A 23291-nucleotide genomic window follows, 5' to 3' on the forward strand; every position below is an offset into this window, starting at 1 on the left:
ACCTGAGCGCTGCTGTTTTTCATAGAAAAAAAGTCCAGATCAAAGACTGATATGCAACAGTTTATTTAATCATCGGCATTGACAAACTGTGGATCTAACAAAACATATTAAAAAATCAGTTCAGAGTTCTGCTGGAAGCATACAATGCCTAAAGATACATTTCTGATTAGAAAGAGAGAATGAAGAACACATGCCAGTCGGATCCAGTTGTGTAAGTGGAATGGAATGCATAAGGACATGAGAACGCTGCATTAGAGACGTGTGCCTGTATTTATTTATGCATTAGGAATACGTATGGTGTCAGATTGTGTCAGTTATTCTAATGCCTTAATACTGCCAGGCAAGCGTACAGTCAGAGCCCTCTGCTACATATGCCGTTAGAGATACACCTGATTCATGGCTGGGTTTAATTAAATATACAAAAAAATGAAAAACTATAAGTTAAAATAACATTCAAATGGTGGAACACAGGATGTCGAAATCGAAATTTTTAAGCAGTTTTAAACAATATGTACAATATTAACCTTGTGCTAATGAAGGTTAAGAAGTGTTAAAAAAAAAAAAAGAAAAAGAGCAAGATTTTATAGCACACATTGTTCCCGTTGTTTTGATGCTGGTCTTTCTCGTTGCTTTGAGCTGGTGTTTTTAAATAGATCTAGATACTCAGGAGAAATGGCACTCTTATCTCATCTTAAATTATGCTGAGTGAACTACTGTATGTGAGCCAAATGGAGAATAGAGTGCGATCCGAGTGCTTCAGTGGTTAAAAACTGTATTACAAATACGCACTTAGTGATTACAAGATGCCTTAAAAAAACACCTTAAATTAGTTCATAGTGTCCAGTTTTGTTTGTTTTGTCTTTTTTTATTTTTAAATGAGAACTGAATTAAGTATCATTGCTGTGCCTTAGCTGTTGGTTGGTTGGTTGGTTGGTTTGTTTGTATTTATTCTTTGGTATATACTGTATCTGTACTAAAACAGTAACCATTCAACATACAGGACATCTGTATGTCTGTCAATCTGCTGTGGTCTTTATAACTTGGTCTATATTCCCCTCATCTGGAGCTTTTTCCTTCTGTGACCTTTAAATGGCATTTTTGATAGACTCAACTAGTTAATTTACTTTACTTTACTGGATTCCAGCTTAGAAAAAAAACTTGCCTTGTGATTAAAGGCAGCACACAGTTTGTGATGCTTTAATTTGTAATTCAAGCTCAAGGTGAGCTGCTTTCTGTACTTGGTCCATTAACACTGATGATAGCTGGAGATGATGATGATGATGATGAGGATGATGATTGTGTTAATGCTTAAATTTATATACAGTTCACATTACCATAGAGTAGTACCACCTACTGTACTTTACTTTACAAAACCCTTTCATAATACTTTCTCTTCTACACTTCCTCCATCGCTGTTTTTCCTTTTTTTTTTTATTAAAAAAAGACTTGCTTTTAAAAGCTACAAAAGCCATGTGTGGTTAGCAATAGCTTTTTTTGTTTTGTGTTTTTTTTTTGTTTTGTTAGGTTTCCTCCATTCGGCAGCATTCTTAAGGATTTGCAGGAGCAGGAGCTTTGCCTGGAATCTTTAAGGAAACACTTGTTAAAGCCCTTGTTAAAAAAAAAAAAAAAAATCCAGGGGAACCAGGCTGTGCAAAGCGATATGGCAATTAGCACTGGAATGTCAGAAGTTACTATGGATTTTCATAGTATATATAAATAGTAATAATATGTGTGAGAAAGTGTATTGTAAACAGCTGTGGACCATTTCCCATTATTACTCTTTCCACAGAGAAGATACAGTGGGAATACACCGGATAACGTCCGTTTAGGTGTCTTTTTTCTTTCTCTTTAAAAGGGAACGCCAGATTAAGTCCTATTGCTCGAAGTAAAAACCACATATGACATAAAAAAACAAACAAACATCCGAATACACAATATTAAAATTCAGGCACTTGGCTTGTCAAAGGTAGCGTTAACCTTTTGACCTTTCAGAGCAACTTCCACAGTCTTTCCTCAATCCTTCACTTCAGTCCATTTTTCACAGAGAGGCTACAAGGCCCCGCTTCCACTCCCTCCGCCGCCATCCAATCACATCCGCTCTGCCTTCATTACATGACCACCTCTGCATTGTTGATTGGCCGCAAGTTCTGATCATCGAAGCGTCTCCGGACGCTCCTCCTCACTGCGTCGGCGCGCCTGTAAGGCTGGTTTCTTAGATCTGAAGATGGCATAAGACAGAGCACGCGTCAGAAACACAGGTTCTACTGTTCTAGAGGAGGCTGGGTGTGCTGGCAGTCAATCGCACAAAAGCAGCTTGAGCTTCTTAGAAATCGATTTGAAGAGGATCTTACTTCATGGATCGCTTTTTATAAATACAAAGAACAATTTGGTGCGTCTCTCCTTAAATGCCAATATCATCCAAAACATCCAAATTCTTTGACACTAAATTGAAAAAATAGTGAGACTAGGCACTGCTGACCACACCCATGAAAGAGATCGGGTTCTTTTTTTTTCTCTCTCTCTTTAGGGAGAAAAATTCAGTGACAGGCTCTCAAAACTACTCACTGTTACGGTTGTAGTGATTACATTAATGTAGGGTCTCTTCTACATTAGTCGGTTATACCTTGTAACTCATACCTCACACATGCAAGACTATTTAACTAGCCAAGTTTAGCCGAGGTGAGTTATTAAGTGTTCCATTGTCTAGACTAGCAATAGTATCTATCAGAGGTTAGAACTAAGGGAATAATGAAAACAAAATCTAATCAGGTGGAATTTGTATTGGGATTTGTGTGTATTAGTGGAACAGACATTACTAATAAATTAGCTGAATCAGATATCGTCAGATGTTACTATTGGAATAATAGTAAGTGCTCTACTGTCTGTACATCTATTATGTCACAAATCTGAATTTTGTTTAATCAAGTGAATCACTTTTTTGTGAAAATTTTGTCAGGTGAATCGGATATTGTTCGAAGCAAGGTAATGTTCCAATTCCGAGACTATACAGTTAATCACACGTTACTAATAAAATAATCAGACTGAATATTGTTGGAACTGAGGTAAATTTACCAAGACTGTACTATCAGACGTTACTAATCTGATTAAGGAAAATCTAATCAGGTGAATCAGATATTTTTGGAATTGTTTGTTTTGTTGGATCAGACATTATTAATGGAATAACGAAGATAAATCAAATCAGATATTTTGGGAAATGAGGCAAGTTTGTAACAAGTGGAATAATAAAGGAATCTGATCAGCTGAATTAGATTTTTGAACATTTGTTTGGATTTGTTTGTTTTGTTGGTTCAGACATTATTAATGGAATATTGAAAGGTTAAATCTAATCAACTGAATTGGATAATGCTGGAACTTAGTTAAGTATTCCAGTACCTAAACTGTACGGTCATCAGAGGTTAGAATTAGAATGGAATAATAAGGGAAATCTAATCAGGTGAATCAGATATTTTTGGAATCTTTGTTTGGATTTGTTTGTTTTGTTGGATCAGACATTATTAATGGAATGATGAAGGTAAATCTAATCAGGTGAATTGGATATTGATGAATCTGAGGTGTGTGTTCCAATACCTAGAATGTACTATCTATTAGAATAATCTGACATAGTTTAAATGTTTGTTTGGATATGTTTATTTTGTTGGATCAGATGTTAATAATTGAATATTATGAGTTAAATCTAATCTAATGTGTGTGTTCAAATGTTTACACTTTACTGTCCATCAGCGATTAAAACTAATAGAATAATAAAGGAAATCTAATGAGGTGAATCATATATTTTTGGAATGTTTGTTTGGATTTATTTATTTTGCTGGATCAGAAATAATTAATGGAATATAAGAGAGTTAAATCTAATCTAAGTGTTCCAATACCTACACTGTACTGGCTATCAGAGGTTAGAAGTAATGGAATAATAAGAGAAATCTAATGAGGTGAATCAGATATTGTTGGAACGAGTACCTGCAGAATACTTTTCTTTTCCAGTCCCAGTAATGGAACTTAAATAGCCCTGATGTGTTTAGGAAATGATGGAAAATAGAGAGGAAAGGAAGAGATATTACAATCAGTAGAAGACATGGAGGTTAGGTAATATAAAGAAAGGGATAAATAGAAAGAGATGCTTGCCAGGTTTGAGTACCATCCATCACCACTGGGGTGCTAGTGGACGAGTTCCTTACCCTCGAGTGCACATTGGGAAATTTAGTAATATTATTCTTCTTTAAGGCTGAGAGGAGAGGAGACAAAAATGGAGGTTAAAAATAAAGTAGAGTAGAGGTGACCAGACAGAAGGTCATTCCAGAAGATTGGACACCGCAAAGCACACCGAGCCAAGCTGCCCAGGGACCAGAGGTCACGGGGCAAAGTTGCAAGGTCAGGAAGGATCGTTATTAGGCGTATGAAGAAGCACTAAAGGCTAAACAGAGAGCAACAAGAAGCATTCAGTGAGCAAAACGAAAGCAGAACTGCCTGCACTGTTACAGTTCATCTCAAACACTCAAGCTGCTTTGCACATTGACCTCCAGCGCCACACGCTATAAAGCAAATACCAAACTACGCATGAAAAAATACAGAAAAACAAACCAAACAAGAAAAACTAAACAGTGTAGAAAAGGACATATTTGTGAGCATGTAAAAAAAAAAAGATGCAGATCTATGTTGAAAAGATTAGTGATGGCTAATAAATTGCGCATGCACACATGCAGACAGATGCATCGTTTTTACAGAACTGTATGGAATGAAGTATGTAAGCAACAGAGAACTTTCCCCATGCTCCCATCATGCAACAGGCCAGTAACATGACCCCATAAAGTGAGCAGGGGAAATGCTATCAGAAGGAAACACCAGCAAAGCCAGAGGATGGATGATGGGAGTGATGAAGGAAGCAAACATCATGCATCAACAATGCAAAAACAACAACAGTAATGATATCATACACACACACATGTATTATCAACGACACATGAACATTCAAGCAAGTCACAATGGCACAGACAAAGCCAATAATGCCTTAAGAAGCACATACTTTCAGTCAGAGATCCAGATTTGTAAAAAAAAAAAAAAAAAAAAACGTATAAAGAACCTGTAATTTTTTGACATAATGTAAATCTTTCTTACACCAAATCAGAAAAAGTAGTGGTGCTGTATGGAAAGTGCAAGTAGAAAACAGTGTTTCTGACTTTTTGTTGTGTTTGTTTTTTATATCATTGCAGACAGTATGAACCAAAGATATTTGATGTTTTGTCGGCTCAACTTCAGTTCATTTTTCAGTACTTCAGCAGTGCGTTTTACAGAAAAACTACTTGTTGAAAAATGTTGAATACTTTAATAGTTCTTCTTAAGTGTTCTACTCATCACTTTTTTTAATAGAGCACTTTTACCTTTATTCAAGTCTGGGTCTCTAATACTTTGGACCTGTCTGGCAATGAAGTACGATGGTCAATTCCAGATCTCTCTAAGCGCAGAAAAGTTGACATCGCCTCTGAACTTGGTTAATATAATGCGTCTGTTATGTTCAGTAAGTTTTAAGTAGTAATTTCGCAAATGTAGCTCCGTATTGTAGAGCTTGACACAGGTTTGCCAAAGTAATGGCTTGCCCATTTACAGGTCTGGAAAAAAATAATTTTCTCTGATTTTGCTATTTATAAGTATATGTTTGATTAAAATGAACATTGTTTTATTCTATAAACTACAGACAACATTTTTCCCAAAATCCAAATATAAATATTGTCATGAAAATGAGAAATGGCTGAAATATCAAAAAAGATGCAGAGCTTTCAGACCTCAAATAATGCAAAGAAATGTTTTAAGTTTTTAAGAGTTTAGAAATCAATATTTGGTGGAATAACCCTGGTTTTTAATCACAGTTTTCATGCATCTTGGCATGTTCTCCTCCACCAGTCTTACACACTGCTTTTGGATAACTTTATGCCACTCCCGGTGCAAAAATTCAAGCAGTTCAGCTTGGTTTGATGTGTGATCGTCCATCTTCCTCTTGATTATATTCAAGAGGTTTTCAATTTGGTAAAATCAAAGAAACACATAATTTTTAAGTGGTCTCTTATTTTTTTTTCCAGAGCTGTAGTTCTATTAGCTTTTGTTGAATTACAGTTTCTGTAATGCAGTGCTGTCTGAAGAAGTGGTAATCATGAGTGTTTAGGTTTAGGCTTGCATCTCCTCCTAATTCTTTGAATCGTTAAATGTTTTATTATGCAATGATATTGTTTGCAATCACATTGTTATTTGTTTTTATACTTTGCATTACCAGCCCTTATTGCTACCAACCCAACTTTGTTTGGAATGTGTTGCAGGCCTCAAAAATGCAACTAAATTAAAGTATACTAACAATAGAAGTGATACTGCGTACTGTCTGCAATGAAATGAAGCTTATTTTTTTAAGCTTTTATTTTTAACAGTTTGAGTACTTGCTGCAGATTTAAGCTGTGTTTCAGTTAATCGTCCAACAGGGGGAGCCCTGAGCACGCTGCATTTACACCCCCAATCTGAGTTTATAACTGCAATAACTGCAAATGAAGAAATTTGACTCTAAAGGGCAGAAACAACTGTGCTGGAACAGAAACTAGAACCTGCAGCCAGATTCAGTGAAGCTTCTGAGATTACTGGCCTCTGGTTCTGCAGACTGCTGACGTGAAGAATGGCTACAGCTTCTTTTCTGGCATCATTGGCTCCCTGTGACATTCCGCTTGCTGTGATTGGTGATGGTGCTGGTTATGATACACTGGCGGATATGGATTCTGGATGACACACTCCATGCACAGGAAATGGTGTTGACATCATTCGCTCACCTCCCAACCATCCCTCTTCATGCAGGGATTGTTTAAGGGGAGGGGGGAGGAGATGGTGATATGGACACACCCACATGACATTAAAACACACACACATACACACACGCGCACGCAAAAACCACTAAAAACGCCTGGACCATATCCAAAGGGGGAAAGGAGTGAGTGAGTGAGTGAATGGGTGAGTGACCCCCAAGGGAAGGAAAACAAGTCTGATTCCCACCCGAAACCTTGCGGATCAGAGGTGTGCAGGGGTGCACGCGGTGGATAAAGGAAGAGAAAAAAGGAAAGAGAGCGCACGCTCTTTCCAGCAACCTTTAATAGAGAGTCTAAACTTTAATAATGGAGTTCCTCATTGAAGAAACGCGAGCCCCGTTTGGCCGTGCGCGCGGTAAAGGGCACGGTCTTCAGCACTGCATCCAGACAAAACAGCCAAACATACGTACACACACACAGACAGACACACACACACGTACATAAACAAACAAAAACACAAACACAGTTAACCAGCCAGCATAGCAGCTAGCACGTTAGCACAGCTACTGCACCTACAGCAGCACAGCACCGTCAACACAGTCTAATAGGTTATTATTATCGGAAGGGGTGGGAACAATAAGGCATCACAATTCAACATTAATACAAAATTAATTACAATTATTACAACTATTTTGTAGCTTTAAATCTACTAGAAACAAGAAATAAAAAATAAGCTAAAAGCTAAACTGCAGCATGGCTAACGCTAGTCATAAGAATAGCACAGTGATATAGCTGTAAAATATAGTAAAATAAGTAAAAGCAGTAGTGCTACATTTAAAAGTCATTAAACAAAAAGCACGTGTAGTGTTATTTAACTGTCGCACTGCAGTACATCAAGTAAACCAGGGCTAATTATGCTTTTTGCATTAAAACATGTATATTAGTTAGTCAAATATTTTTAAAGTTAAAAGTTCACCACACATTTCTAATGTCAGTACATACAGTTTAGTTTCTTTTAGTACATATACAGTATTTTAGCTTTTAATATACTAGTGAGTGAGTGAGAGTCACAAATGATAAATGTAAATCACATTAATTTATCCCTCGCTTTATATACTGTATGTAAGTGGATTCTCAACATCCATCCTAAATACACAGGTTAAGCCAAACGTTGCAGGACACACTTTTATTTCAGAAATAAAAGTGGCGGTTTACTTAAGTAGAGTACTTTAATTATTTATTTAAAACTTACTTTTTTTAAGTAGAATTTATGTTTATCTATATTTTACTGAAGTATGTTTTTTTCAGACACAGTTTTTTCCTCACAATTATTTGCACTTCTACTCCTTACATTTTCAAACAATTATCCGTACTTTCTACTGCTTACATAAAAAAAGCTTTGTTACTCCAATTTTACTTCTATAAAACCCCTATCCAGATAAATCTAGTTTAGACGCATAGTGTTGATCAACATCACCCTAGGAGTGAGGAGGGAAAAGAAAGCCATCTATTCACCCAGAAAAAAAAGAAAGTCCACTTGTATTGTCTTAGGGCTTTGGCAGCTGATGGCAAGCTGCATGACCGGGATTCGAAACGGCAATCCTTTGATAATAGTGGCAATGCTTTAGACTGCTTGGACACTCGGCACCAAGAGTTCAATTTTAGGTAAAAAAAAAAAAAAAAAAAAAAAAACTGCATTGAATTAAATGTAAATTATGGTAAACTCCTCTTTTGAGTACTGACAATATCTGTAATAATAATAATAATAATAATAAAACTAATAATAATAATAATAATAAGAAGAAGAAGAATATGAGTCTGACATTTAATTAGATTAAACTGTGAGGTGCTTAAACGTTCCCACCCCTAGTTATTAGCATAAACTACTATTGGCTACAGTTGATCCTAAGGCAAAAGCTACTCCTGCTGTAAGAGAGCAACATAAAAGCTTATCACAGCCAACATTCCACTTTTATTCCTCATATGCTGAAGCCTGTCAGGTCAAGTATGCTTTTGTAGTATTGCTGCACGTCTACCGTGTACTATTGCAACACTTCAGCCAAACGTGACGAAGGCTGTGTAACACAAGACCTCCGGGCTGCTCCGTCCTGAAGCTACACTCATTATGCCCATAAGCAGCAAAGTGTTTAGCAATAAAGCAGAACAATTACAATACAGTTAAGAATATTGAGCCACTATTTGATAATCATTAACAATACACAGCACACAATTTGTATATATAACACTGTATTAATAATTGCATTGGATTAGAGTTATCAGTAAATTAATCATATTAACAAGGCTTCTAATCTAAAAGCTTTAGCTCGGTTATTTAGCTCGGCTAGACATTGATTAGTGCTTTAAGACTTATGTTAATCAATAACAATTTTACCAAGCAAGAGCTAAGCATGCACACTGGACTAGAGCACTACAGCCAGATCTTTCAGCACAGTCAGTTTACGCCAGATGACACAAGGAGTGTGTGTGTTTGTGTGTATGTCATATTGTGTCAGGCTGTGCAGTAAGTCATATACATGTTTCATATAGATATAAATAAAGTGAATGTGTGTGTGAGAAAATATTTGTATATTAAGTGTGTGTTTTACCCGTGATAATGTCTTCGATCGCTCCATCCTTCCCTTCGTAAACATGCCGACTGTCTTTCACCTGCTTCTTCCTTAATTCAGCTATCAACTCCTGTTGCTGTCGCTTATTTTTATGAGAAGGAGACTAAAGACAAACACACACACACACACACACACACACACACACACAAATTAATAAATGCTATAATGCAAAAACTATCATGGCTATTTTTGCTCCTTTGGACTTTTAAATTGGAGAGAGTACAGAAAAATAATCAGATTCACATTATTTTAATCATGAATGTGTCAATCAAAATATAAATGTGTTTTTGTATTTTTATTTTTTTTCATATATTTTATTTTTTGTTTTTATTTAATCATTTTTATTCAATAAAACATTTTGGCAGTTTTTGACAAAAATCTAAAAATGTCCCTGGCATTGTATAAGTCCCTGACAATTGTATAAGGAATGAATCAATAAACTAATACTAAACAAACCTATTTCTGAATACATTTTAAAAAATTCCTTACAAATTTACAAATGAAACAGAAATACAGAATATGCTAGTTGATGCAGCATATAATAGAAGAGAAATATTTTAATGATGATATGCTGATGCCTAGTTTAGATTATTTGTAGAGGTTTCCACAAACAAATAGCAAAAAATCAAATGCATTTTCTCTCCATTTTCTATTTATTGTCATTTATCACCATACCTTTGTCATTACAGGATTTATTTTCTACAGGGCTTTGTACATATAGGTAAGAAAAACATACACATACAGCTCTGGAAAAAAAATAAGAGACCACTTCAGTTTTGAATCAATTTTTGAATTCTATAACTATGGACAACATTTCTCCCAAATTCCAAATAAAAATATTTTCATTTAGAGCATTTATTGGCAGAAAATGAGAAATGTCTGAAATATCAAAAAAGATGCAGAGCTTTCAGACCTCAAATAATGCAAAGAAAACAAGTTTATAACTATAACGTTTTAAGAGTTTAGAAATCAATATTTGGTGGAAAAACGCTGATTTTGCATGTTCTCCTTCACCAGTCTTACACACTGCTTTTGGATAACTTTATGCCACTCCTGGTGCAAGAATTTAAGCAGTTCAGCTTGGTTTGATGGCTTGTGATCATTATATACCAGAGGTTTTCAATTTGGTAAAATAATAAAAAAAAAAACATTTTTAAGTGGTCTTTAATTTTTTTCCAGAGCTGTATGTCAAATATTTCTGCACCCCCCCCCCCCCCTCCATTTTAATTACTACAGTACAATTGTTACTCCTTCAATTTAGGTAAACGCTTTACCTTTTGATCCTCCATCTCCATCATGGCTTCCTGTTCTAGCAGCTTTTCCATCATTAACTGCTCCTGCCTTTTCCTCGCCTCATTTTCCTCTTCTGCTTGCTGAGAAAGAAAAAATGAAATAAAGCAAGTTAAATGAACCACAGTCTGACTGAGTTCTTATAGTGAGTTAAATGATATTTGATTACAATGATATAGGAAATGCGATTGGCTGATTTACCCTGTATGCCTTCACAAAGCGCACAAACACAGGAAAGAAGACTGAAGGAGGGGTGGTTTTCGCGCTTTCACCAAAAAACTTCACTGCTTCATCAAAGGCATCCTAAAAGAGAGCCACAAAAAGGTAACTGAGGAGAAAGTATCCACAGAAAGTCTTTAACTGACGTTTTCAGCTAAGTATCATCATCAGAAGGGTTAAAACTCAATAAATATTGGCCCCCCAGGGGCGGGGAAACACTGCTTGATGACAGAACCTGTGCAATCTTGGCATCATCCTGTAGTTTTTTGAGCTTGCTTTCGTTGTGCTGAATGAAGTCTTTGAGGAGTGTGTTGTGGCCGTGCATGCTGTACTCTCTCTTAGTCAGATCCATCCCTCTCTGCAGCTCTTTCACATCCAGCAACACATTCTCCAGAGATACTACAACACAGAGAGAACGGACAGCTGCCTCAGAACAAAGAGGAAACACACATACTGGACCCTTTTATGATAAAAGAAAAAACTAAACAATTTTAATTATCTAAATTCAATATCTAAATTTATTTTTATTCTTTTGTCAGATCTGTTAACAGTACCTGCTGCAGCCTTCTCCACATAATGAAGCTCATTATAGAAGAGTGACACCTGCTGGTACTTCTCCCTTACTACATTTGCAATGTAGTGGAGCAAGGTTAGCTTCCGGTCTGTGGATTTAGTGTCTAATAACTGGAAAAGACAAAATCAGGTCAGTGGAATGTAGATATAAGAATTTCATGAGCCGTGTTACTGAAAGTAACTCAGTCTTACCAAGTCTAAACTTTGAAGTTTGAAGCCGTACACCGCCCCTCTTTTACTGCTGTTCATGTAGTTCCCAAGAGCCAAAATAATCTAGAAAAAATAATATAGAGATTTCAGTATAAAACATGTATGCAGCATTTCTAGAAATATACATATACAAATAAAAATGTGTGTTTTACATAAAATGCACTGCAAGCTCCGTGCATGACCGTAACACACTTACCTCTAGGATTTTCTTGAGTTTCTGTGAAGACTTGATCGATACAGATGCTGCAATAACCGCATGCAGTTGCTGATGCATGAAAGGAGAGAAATGATGGTCAAACAGAGAAGCTTCCAACATTATAGAGTTTTTAAGGCGAAGTCTTAGATAAAAAAATAAATGGAAAAAGAAAACTCAACCTTAAAGAGCAACCAAGTGTAAATATATGTGGATTAAATCTTGTCAGAATATAATTCAGACACTAGCCACAGGAAGTGAACAGATATAAACAGAATCATAAAGTTCAAACCACATTTTTCGGCATTATATAAGACACACTTAAAATCCTTTAATTTACCCAAAAATCGACAGTGCACCTTATGTATGAATTCTACCAGTCAGGTTGTAAGAAGCAGTAAAGCCACTCAGCTGAGGTACAGCGTTATACAGGAGTTTCAGTTTAGCCCGAGGCACAGAGGCTGGAGTATTATTAGCATTAGCCGCTAACTGTGCTAAGCACTAACTCTTTCACCCTTCAGAGGTGAATATTATTGGCCTGTAGCCTGCTGCTAACCCCGACTAGCACTGCAGGAGCAGTATTAGCATTAGCTGCTAACCTTGCTAAGCTCTAGCTCTTTTTCTTTTGTTCAGAGGCGAAAATATCGGACTGCTCGTTTACCGTGTTAAAGCAAGCTACGTTGAACAAACCGCTAGCTTATATTTCCCTGGCTTACCGGAACACTCAGGGTTCCTTAGTGTGGTGCTGTCCGGTGGCATTTACCGGCTAATTTAGCCGCTAATGCTAATGCTGCTGTACACAGCCTTAGCCGAAATCTGAAAATCTAATCTTACTGTAAATAAACGCAAATGGTTAACTCACCCAAATAAGTAGTTTTCAGGAGAGAAATCTGTGTAGAATAATATTTAGTGCTCATTTGACTTTAAAAGAAAATGTTTTTTTTAACAAGTACAGTTTTGTTTACTTAGCTTAGCTTTACTTAACTCAGTTAACTACCCCCCCCACCACCCTGAATTAGAAGGAAAACATGGCGACACCCCTGTTCCTTACTAGTGTCGCATAATGCACCTTATAATCCAGTGCATCTTGTGTATGAAAAAAAAAAAAGACCAAAAAACAGACATTTATTGACAGTGTGCCTTAAAATCCGATGCGCCTTTTAGTGCATCCATTTAATCTATCTTCAGATTATAAACACTATTTACCGGTGTGAGCATTTGGACACTCTCACAGAAGTTTCCTACAAATGCCATGATAGTCATCTTCTGCATGAGGCGCTCAATCTTGCTGAACTGCATCATGAAGCGATCCTCATCTGTGAGGTTTTCCAGCGGCTTTCTCTCCTTCTCATACTGACGCAACGCCTTCACTTCAGGCTCCGTCGGGATAAACCGCATCAGACACTCCACAAAATCCACCGGCAACGTCCGCAAATCGAACCTGAGAAAAGCACAATCAAATACACAGACAAAAAAGAAGATGACGAAATTGATTAGTGTCTGCAACAGCGATAATTAATCTGCCTCTCTCATTCAGTTTTCATATTTTACATAAAATAAAGTCGATGAAAACTTATTAGTTGGCACAAATAAAACTTCTAGACTGAACTTTCTAATATTGAACATGTATTTTCCAATGAACCAAAAGAAATGAACGTGCTTTTAATGAGAGAAACAAATCGATTGTTATGAAAGCAATTTCTGAACTGCCACCACATATAAACAAGCAAAAAGAAAGAGATTAATTAGAGATGAAGTGGCTGGAAGAATGCTTATAAAAGACTGTCATCTAGATCCTGGCAGTATGGTTGTTTCTGTGTGCTGTTGATTTGGACACATTGAGTCCAAATGAGTAATGCATATTTATACAGCACATAAAAACACTAATCAAAACAAAATAAAACAAAAACACTGGCAAGTTTATACAGATAAACTAGTATATTATATTCAAGTAAAATTTAGTTTAGTTTAACAGGTCTTACATCTGAATGGCTTTACAGATCTCCTCAGGAGTTTTGCCCACTTTCCGGAGTGTGATGGCCAGGTTCTTGGCCCTGTTGGAGTCCAGTAAGGTGATTTTATTTGGGCCTTTCTGGATGGTCTTCTGTTTGCTGGATGTGACGTCGATAGCAGGACCCTGAGCTCTCGTCTTAAACATCTCTTCAAACTCATCTACGTTCAGATCCTGAGGGAAATGAGAAAGCAGTGGTGAATTCCAGGTTGAGTATGTATTAGAATTATAACAGTAAATATTTCAGTATAGATTAGCATGTGTGTTGGCTACGAAAGTGCTCTTAATGTTGATTTGTATTCATGTTATTAAAGGTGTCATGGTTTTTTCATTCATTGAGTTGTTTTTTGTGAAAAAAGTGCTCAGGTTATCCGATATAACGGTATTTTAGACCCATGGAAGAGTGGGGGGGGGAACGATAGGATTTCGGCTCTTGCTCATGAATATTCATACATGCAAACATATCACCCCTTAATGGCTAACAGCACTGCAATGATAGAAACGATAAAGATATTTTTACACTAATAACAGTCTTTGCAATGTCATATGTTACTTTACATGTGTAATGCCCTGCCAAGTGCAGTTCAATCACTGATCTAGTCTTAGAGTCTCTGTAAAACGCCAAATCCACAGGAGATCCTATGTAAACCTAGATACTTATACACAGAGGTGGGTACTCTCAATTGTATTATCTCAATTGTACTTCGCTGCTGGTGTTCTATAAATAAATTCTAACCTTTTGTTCCTGAGCTCTGAATTCCTGGGGAGAACATATAACACTGATGTGTTATTTGCACAAATAACACAGGAACGAACTGCCATGTTGTTACTAATGCTGTTAGCTCCTGTCTGACGAGATGTGTCGGCTTCGGCGCTGCCTGTGGAATGTCACGAGCCAAGGTGGGCGGGGCCATGATTACTAATTTACAAGATGACTTGGACACGGGTGCCTTTTCCGATCGACTCGTTTTTCTGAACATTTTCTTTTACTAGCTACTGCAGCGATGTAGGTTGAAGAACAGTTTCATGTGCAGTATCATATACAACTGCATATAGAGAGACCTATTGTATTATACAAATAACAAGAAAAAGTGGACTTTGGCGGAAGGACACCTTTAAATTCAGTATTATTATTAATTCAGTTATTAAAGTGTAGAAAAACGTCTGTGTGGTGCAAATGATTTAGGTCGGCTGGGACTCCTACCTCCAGTATCCTCTCGTCGTCGATCTCGTTGAAGACGGTGCCGTTGATCTGGTTGGGCTTCAGTGCCACCCAGTTAAACACTGGCATGCGGAACTTGGTTTTGATTGGCTTCTTAATTTTCACTGCTATGGTACAGAAAGACATAGTTAAGATGTTAGAACAAACAATGTGTGATTGATTTAAACATCCCAAGCCATGTGTATATCCTAAGCTATTAAGTACAGATTTGGGGGTGGGGGTGATGGGAGAGACTTTATGGGATAGGGGAACTGTGGGTAAAATGCAAGGGTAAAGAAGGGTAAAGGTGAACTTCAGTATTGACAGTGGAGGCCCTGAGTAATGATGAGAAAGCCAGAAGCTACAGAGAAACATAGTCTGGCGTTCAGTGTAGGGCAGCATTCAATCACAGTGAGATGGCAGGGAGAGAATGGAAGTGATTCATTTTCTCACCACTATTCCTGACTGATGATTCTGTTACAATTTGACTGACTAGCTTTTTAATACGACCTTCCTGCTCTTGAGCACTGATTCATCTCTGTACTATTCAATTCACAACAGAGACACAAATATACAGCTTTGGTGAAAAATAAGAGACCACTTAAAAATGATGAGTGTTTTTGATTTCACCAAATTGAAATCCTCGAAAATATAATAAAGAGGAAGATGGATGATCGCAGACCATTTACCCAAGCTGAACTGCTTGAATTTATGCACCAGGAGTGAAGGCATAAAGTTACCCAAAAGCAGTGTGTAAGACTCGTGGAGGAGAACATGCCAAGATAAATGAAAACTGTGATTTAAAAACCAGGGTTATTCCACCAAATATTGATTTCTGAACTCTTTAATCTTTATGAATATGAACTAGTTTTCTTTGCATTATTTGAAGTCTGAAAGCTCTGCCTCTTTTTTGTTATTTCAGACTCAAACATATACCTATAAATAGCAAAATCAGAGAAACTGATTCAGAAACAGAAGTAGTCTCTTAATTTTTTCCGGAGCTGTATATTTTTCAGGATGAACATGAAAAGACTCCAGATTTGGTAGCTTTGTATATGGCATGATTTTACTGCATTAGGTAATGTAGTATCCACCATGTATATGTATGTAACCCTTTTGGAAGATGATGGCAACTAAAAGTGGGGACTACTAGATAAGGATCTAGGATCTTTGATGCATCGGCCAGTGTTGACTAGCATCACAATGTGAGGGATATGTGGGGACAGAGTGCAATCTACTCACCCAGAGACAGCATGGCCAATTGTGCTCTCTCAGGCTCCAGCTGCTGATGGCCATGGTGGCCACTTAGAGCCTTTTAAATAGTAATGTTCAATAATCTGACACGAATAGTCCACTACTCACAGGCAACAAACCACTTTTTTTATTTTACACTACCTTTATTTTTATAATTGTTGCCTCAGGGCAACAGTATGCAGTTAGATCACACAGGAATTGTGCTTTCCCAGGAAGCAGTGGGTTGATTTAATATCATGACAATAATTTAACCATATCACCCAGGCCTACTACTAGATACAATATTTTGAATAAACCTAAGCCAGAGCACAATATTTCTTTGATTATGACACTGGTAGCAAGCTAAGTTTTGTTATATAATATACTGTCAAACAATACAATAAACAAAACGTGTTCGTGTCATTTTCATACCAAATCTAATCTTTTGACAAGTGAATGAAATGTCTTGCTGAAGGACTGTTGTTCCTCATCCCTGGATAGGGAATTGAACCTCAGACTTGTATTATGTACAGCAGGGGTCGTCAATTAAGGTTGGCTACGGGCCAGATATTTTCCAAGCCATTACGTGGCGGGCCAAAAAAAAAAGTCTGTTGTGAAAAATGAAGTGTAATGGGATGGAGTGCTACAGACTAGCAGCTCTCCAGCCCAGAGGGTTGTTGAACCCAATTGCAGAACAGTTGATATCAAAGCAGGTAAAAAAAATAAAATAAAAAAACAAATCGCTCCTCACACGGGATCAAACTCATGTTGTCAGGGTCGCAGTCCAATACACTACCACTGCCCTGGCTAGTGAATTGGGACATGACTAATTTTTATGGTTGTGTGACAATATGGCCATGCTCTGTGTCTGGGTTGGGAAAGAGGATTCTAGAAGTGTGTAGCAAGCACATTCTTGTTTTTGCGCAATTCTTTCTATATCTGATAACAAATCACCTGTAGTGGCATGCCACTGTGTTTCAGCATGCAGCACAACACAACACACAGACCTGAGGCAGAAGTGCTGGGAGATGGAAAGATGATATTTTTAGTCCTGATAGGTTACAAGGAAAACTTGCATGATGACATAAGTTTTTGGACTGCTACCACGCTAGCAGATGCAATCTTTACATCAGGGTCTGAAGAGTGGAGAGTAACACAGAAAAGAACAGTGTAGAGGTTCTAGAAGTGTAGCTGCTTCCAGCGCGGTTGGGTCTGCTTGTGGACAACAGGCTTTCAGAGTGCCGTCATGGGTTTGGAGTGCTATGGGCGAGGGTGAGAGGAAAAGTCTCGTGTCTTATGGGACGTGTGGTTTTATATTTGGCTTGTGTGTCTTGTCATTTGCCGAACTATGCAAAGTGAGGTCTAGAGAATGTTCCATTCAGGATTTGAAACGGCCGGACTAAATTGAAGGAAAAGTCTTGCAACACGGCGTCCAATTTTATGCTTGGCTTGAGAAGGAACAATCAACGTAAACTGCTTTGGGGCTCCAGAGATCCAGGCTTTATAGAAACACTGACTGGAGTTCTGGTGCACATTTGCCTTCTGGGACTAAAAATATCATCTCCACTAATTCCACACACACAAAGACAACACTGTGAGAACAAACACGCAATACAGCAAACCTACAGAACAGTTTGATGGGTCCCTCTATGTTGGCACAAAAGATAGAAGAGAAACAATCAATCAAAGAGACAGAAAGATCATTAAGAACAGCAAGAATGTGGCCTCAGTTCCAGGGACATGGTCATGCTTTTTCTATTACAGAAAAGAGGCCAGTCTTTTATCTTTGACCTGTAAACAACAGCTTGTTTCGTAAAGAATGAACGATTCAAAGAATTACAATTCTTTGTTATTGACATCTACAGAGTATCTAGAATGCCTTATTGACTTATTTGGACAGGATTACTTTTAATTGGATAGGTGGGGTAATGTATTTCTACTATAGCATGTCTGTAAAATATATGATGAATGTGATTTGCAAGGGATAGGATATCTTAGCAAAAATGATTGAGATGGGAGTGGCTACTCGATTTACGAGCTGCCGTCACCACAAAAAACATTTAATTTAAACCAACTTACTTACTTAAAAAAATAATTGATACATGATTATTAATTGTATGTAGCATATGGATTATGCTACACAATGACTTCCAAAATCATTGTGCCTCTGAAGTATCCTTTCACTAATTTTCTGTATTTGGTTTTATGGTTTTATGCATTTCAAAACAAAACCTTCGCCTTCTTCAGCTCTAAACCCCTTTTCCATAGAATACGATGGAATATTTACCCACATGTCTATCTGCACAGAATTAATATGAACTGAGATAATTTTTTGGCTTGTTTCACAGAAGGTAAACAACAGCTTGTTTCAAAAAGAATGAAAGAATACATGACTCAATATGACTATGGGAATTCTTTGTAATTGACATCTACAGAGAAGGTAGAATGCCTTACTGACTTATTTGGACAGTATTACTTTTAATTGGGAAGGTGGGGTAATGTATTTCCACTACAGCATGTCTGTAAAATATGTGATTGCAAGGGATAAGAGCATCTTAGCATAAATGATTGAAATGGGAGTGGCTACTCGATTTATGAGCTGCCACCATCACATAAAAAACACATGATCTTAAATCTTAAACCCACTTACTCACTTAAAAAGTAGTACCTACAAGTCCATTAATTTTATGTAGGATATGGACTATGCTACACAACGACTTCTCAAAGCATTGTCCCTCTAAGGATTCCTTTCACTCTTTTTCTGTAATTGAATGCTGTATGTCATATAATACCTGAGGTTTTATGCATTTCAAAACAAAACCTTTGCTTTCTTCAGCCCCTCTGTACTTTGTAAAGGCTTAAAAACCTATTTTTCATAGAATATGATGGAATATTTACCCACATGTCTATCTGCACAGAATTAATATGAACTGAGATCATTTTTTGGTTCATTTTACAGAAGGTAAAATATACGGTATAGAAGGTCTAAATGCTTATTTCAAGGCACATTTGAACAGGATTATATCACTAAGAAACTTGGTTCAGAATGACATTATCCCACCTCCCAATATAAAACCAGTCCTGCCCTGTAGGGCTTTAGAATAGAAAGAGTGAGAGATCAAGTTGCTCTAATTCGGAAGCTCTAATCCCATACTGTACCGTACTACCAGTTAAAGTATTCAGTATTTAGTTCAACCAACCATGACTATTCTGAAACTCAAGAATGTGGAACAAAATCAGAAGTTTTTAACACACAGGTTCAATGATTCACTGTGGAGTTCCAGCTCAAGCACTGGAAAACACCAGCTAAACAGTATTTCAGCCAGTTCGATTTTTTTATTACATTTCATTTTTAAAAGCACAGTGGTTTTACCAAACAGTTCACCTTACTGGACATAGAAAGTAATTTCTCACTCAAGGTACCTAATTCAGATTAAGCAAATTCAGAGCTAATCACAACGTGAGTGGTGATTCATTCTTGGAAAATCCGTTTGGTGTTAGGTTAAGCTAAGAATATTAAAAAGCTTAGTCACCCTCTGCTTCACGATAGCCAGCAAGTTCTCACTGAATCATTTCAATACTTTCAGTGTTTTATTTTTGTTTAGTCTGGGAAGATAACACCGGTGTTCTGTATTCGCATTAGGACGGTAGGACAGATGCTAATAGCAGTGTGACTGAGGCTCCATCTGACTGTGAGTGAGTCAGCCAGGCCTGATCAGACTGGCTGGGAAGCTAAACAGTGTTAAGGCTCAGTGAGTAAACAGCCTCTTCCTTACTGATTATTATCACTCCACCACTGAGGAGATACAGCGGAGCCAAGCCTCTCTCTATCTCTCTCTCTCTCTTTCTCTCTCTCACTCACTCACGCACAGTGATACTTGTGCTGCAAAAAAACTAAAAGAAACATCTGAACTGCACTATCCTAACAGGCAAATATGTAACACTGTTGTGGATTTTAAAATGTTAATAATTTAGTATTAACATTCAATGCTGACTGCTTAGTTGATTTACTAATTTATTGTGTTTTAAAAACATATGATTTGACCTCAAACCTTTTTGTTATAAATGCTTCCATATATAGGTTAATTTCTTTATGATTTTTTTTTTGTTTGTTTTAAATGTGATAATCACAAAATCAATTATTATATGAATATATATTTTTCATTCCAAATAACAAAGGATTTTAATTAGGACTGTCAACAGTAAAGCGTTCAAATTAAATTGAAATCAGTAACGCATTATAATTTTTTTATGTTTTAACGTCAAGTTAATTACGCTACCAAGTTTGACCCCAGTTTTCACTGAAATCTGCCCTGCCCCCGCTCAACTCATGGATTGTTTTCTGCAATGGTTTGCTTGTGGTGAAAACTTGATCTGGTTTCGTTCCGGGCCAGCTATCAAATATCCTTTTTTTTAATTAAGCTTAACTGCTGATAAGGTGCAGTTTAATCTGATATATTAGCCAGATAATGTACTGCTATGAACAAACGCTGTCTCTGCTGCTCCATGCTGTTTACACACTAAGAGCACGGCATGTGCAGTGTTCACGTGACTCAATTGAACACATCTGTGCTGCACATCCCATTAAAAACACTGTCTGAAAGAGTAGCAGCAATTGTTTTGCATTCTGTGTTAAAGCAGCTTCACACTGCACAGATATACGCGCTGAAACACAGAATCTTCTCACTATATTTGCTTTCTTGGTGCGCAATTTAGTACGTTTAGGTTTGTGCCTGTGTGAAGCCAAATCAAACAGAGGGAGAAAACACTCAAAGTAAACAAACTCGTCAACTGATCCGGATCATAGAAACTTCCAAAACTACAGGAGTGAAAACGCCCTTTTATACTCAGCAAATTAAGTTCTAATTTAGAAATTCTTACAATCAAGCTGAGATGTTTATAATAAAGTAAAACAAAAAAAAGTTTCCTCTATCCAATTTGTCATACATTCTTTATTTTAGCACCCCATGTTGTCTTTATCTCCCCTCAAACATACAAGTATATATTAGTATTTTAACTGACACCACTAATATAAATATAATTGCATTTTACACTTCTTACATTTATTCTTTTATTTTATATTTAAATATCCTCTATAAAAACTTGCATCTTCAGAACAAATGCAAATAATCGCAAGTAATCAGAGAAAATTGTTGTGAATAATCTGATTAAAAATATTAATCTATTGACAGCACTAGTTTTAATACTAGACAAAATAAATTGACAAAAAAAGGTTGTTGTATGACAACTATTATTATAAAAAAAATAGCAATGCTAATAAAAGTAATAAGTAATATAAGTAACCCACGATGAACAGAATAACCAGAGTTAGTTATATACTCTGAAGTATGGCCATATGACTGAAGTATAACTCTTGTATACAGAAAATCCTGTAAAGAGTCTTACCTGCGAGTCCTGAGTTGAAGATGACTGTAGGAGACCCACAGCCTGGAAGTGGGGGTGCCATGGGGGGTGGAGGAGGGGGCAGAGGGGCAGAAATTTCCAATGCAGGCCCGGGGAGAGGAGGAGGAGGTGGAGGGGGAGGAGGTGGAGGGGGAGGCTCAGGAATAGCTGATGGGCCGTTTGGTACTAGAAGATGAAACGATCCAACAAGAGTAAAAAAAAAAAACAGTATGAGAGGAGGAAATAGTACAATAGAGGAATAAAAACAGTCATTTGCATTGAGCAGAGACTACCAACAAGTATTACCCAATCAGTAATCAGCACATTCAAAGTCGTATTGCACTGTCTGTATTACTCTCTTGGTAAATGCCACATTAGGGCAATGCATGAGGCAAATCCAGCCCTGCCTCTGTTATCATTCTCATATAAAGACATATAAAACACTGAAATACCTAAACACAACCTGACAACATAAGATAAATACAAAGAAATCACAAAAAACTTTAAATGCTGCTTTTTAAATAGAACAGATATTATGACATTGCTGACATTGAGCACGTTTGTGTAACTTATTAAATAAGGGCACAACTAAATTACTCACATGATGCAGACATAGGTGGAGGAGGAGGTGGAGGTGGGGGTGGTGGCATGATCATGCCATGTCCTTCTCCATTAACAGGTCCAACAAGACCAGATATGCTACCCACATGCGCTTCTCCAATGTGTTCTGTCCCCACCAGCAGACCGTTAGTGGACGGAGCCGAGGCCAGGATGGAGATATCACCGTCTCCTTTCTTCTGGATCTTAATAGTTCCTTGTTTCTCCAGTTCGTGGATCTTCTTCTCGAGATTGCACTGCCTCTGAATGGCCTCATCCTTCTCTTTTACCATCCGTTTTAACGTGTGTACCTGCGTGTTTACGTCCTTGTACACTTCCTAAATGAAGATTTCAAAAGAATGGGCTTGGTTATATATCAGAAAAAAGAACTAAAGACTATAGACTAAAATGCAGGTATGTTTTGGTGTAATTACACATTGATTAAGATTTGTTAATATTCAGTATAGCCGTCAATACAGGGCAGAACATGGTCGAATAAATGGTGAGCTTTCTATGTTTAAAACAGGTCTGCAGCTATAGATCAGATGTGGAAGAAAAGAAGAGGAGGTCTTACCCGAACAGCGTCAAGTTCCTTGTTTTTGTGCATTAGCTGTTTCTCCAGTTCTACAATCTTCGACATGGCTTCATTTTCTGTGTCTTGCAACTTCTCTGTCAACTACAAAGAGAGTTTAGAGATATATACACAAATACATGAGAAACATGCAACTTTAAACCATTTATTCTGACTAATTATTCATCCCGAGAACCATTTCTGGTTTCTGATATAACGCAAATCATAGACATAAGGCATGAGTGTTAATATTCACTGGTTCATAGATTTTTTTTTCATATACTTTTATTAACAATCAACCAGGTGGTTACATAAGGTCTGATAAAAATTATACATATGAAAAGAAAAAAATAATAGTTTCTAAGAAGTGGT

General features: G+C 37.1%; 1 protein-coding gene across 8 annotated transcripts in view; it reads right to left on the reverse strand.

Annotated features, from left to right (window-relative positions):
- Positions 1-47: 47 nt before the first annotated feature.
- Positions 48-23291, reverse strand: part of fmnl2a (formin-like 2a) — a 106846-nt gene continuing 83602 nt past the window's right edge. The window contains exons 13-29 of one of the 8 annotated variants that reach the window (XM_049485010.1): positions 22923-23024; positions 22353-22686; positions 21755-21937; positions 17975-17995; positions 15119-15243; positions 13886-14088; positions 13110-13344; positions 11907-11975; positions 11693-11773; positions 11482-11611; positions 11163-11326; positions 10910-11011; positions 10693-10791; positions 9398-9521; positions 4141-4240; positions 3976-4024; positions 2140-2218 (exon numbers count right to left, since the gene is read on the reverse strand). In XM_049485010.1, the coding sequence (XP_049340967.1) occupies positions 4015-4024; positions 4141-4240; positions 9398-9521; positions 10693-10791; positions 10910-11011; positions 11163-11326; positions 11482-11611; positions 11693-11773; positions 11907-11975; positions 13110-13344; positions 13886-14088; positions 15119-15243; positions 17975-17995; positions 21755-21937; positions 22353-22686; positions 22923-23024 (2082 nt within the window). In that variant the 3' untranslated portion in view covers positions 2140-2218; positions 3976-4014. Of the gene's footprint in view, positions 2219-3975; positions 4025-4140; positions 4241-7130; positions 7229-9397; positions 9522-10692; positions 10792-10909; positions 11012-11162; positions 11327-11481; positions 11612-11692; positions 11774-11906; positions 11976-13109; positions 13345-13885; positions 14089-15118; positions 15244-17974; positions 17996-21754; positions 21938-22352; positions 22687-22922; positions 23025-23291 lie in introns of those variants that run through there. The other 7 variants (XM_049485012.1, XM_049485014.1, XM_049485013.1 and 4 more) reach the window with 7 other exon arrangements.

Source organism: Astyanax mexicanus, chromosome 11 (genome assembly GCF_023375975.1).
Source record: "Astyanax mexicanus isolate ESR-SI-001 chromosome 11, AstMex3_surface, whole genome shotgun sequence".
Taxonomy (NCBI): Eukaryota; Metazoa; Chordata; class Actinopteri; order Characiformes; family Acestrorhamphidae; genus Astyanax; species Astyanax mexicanus.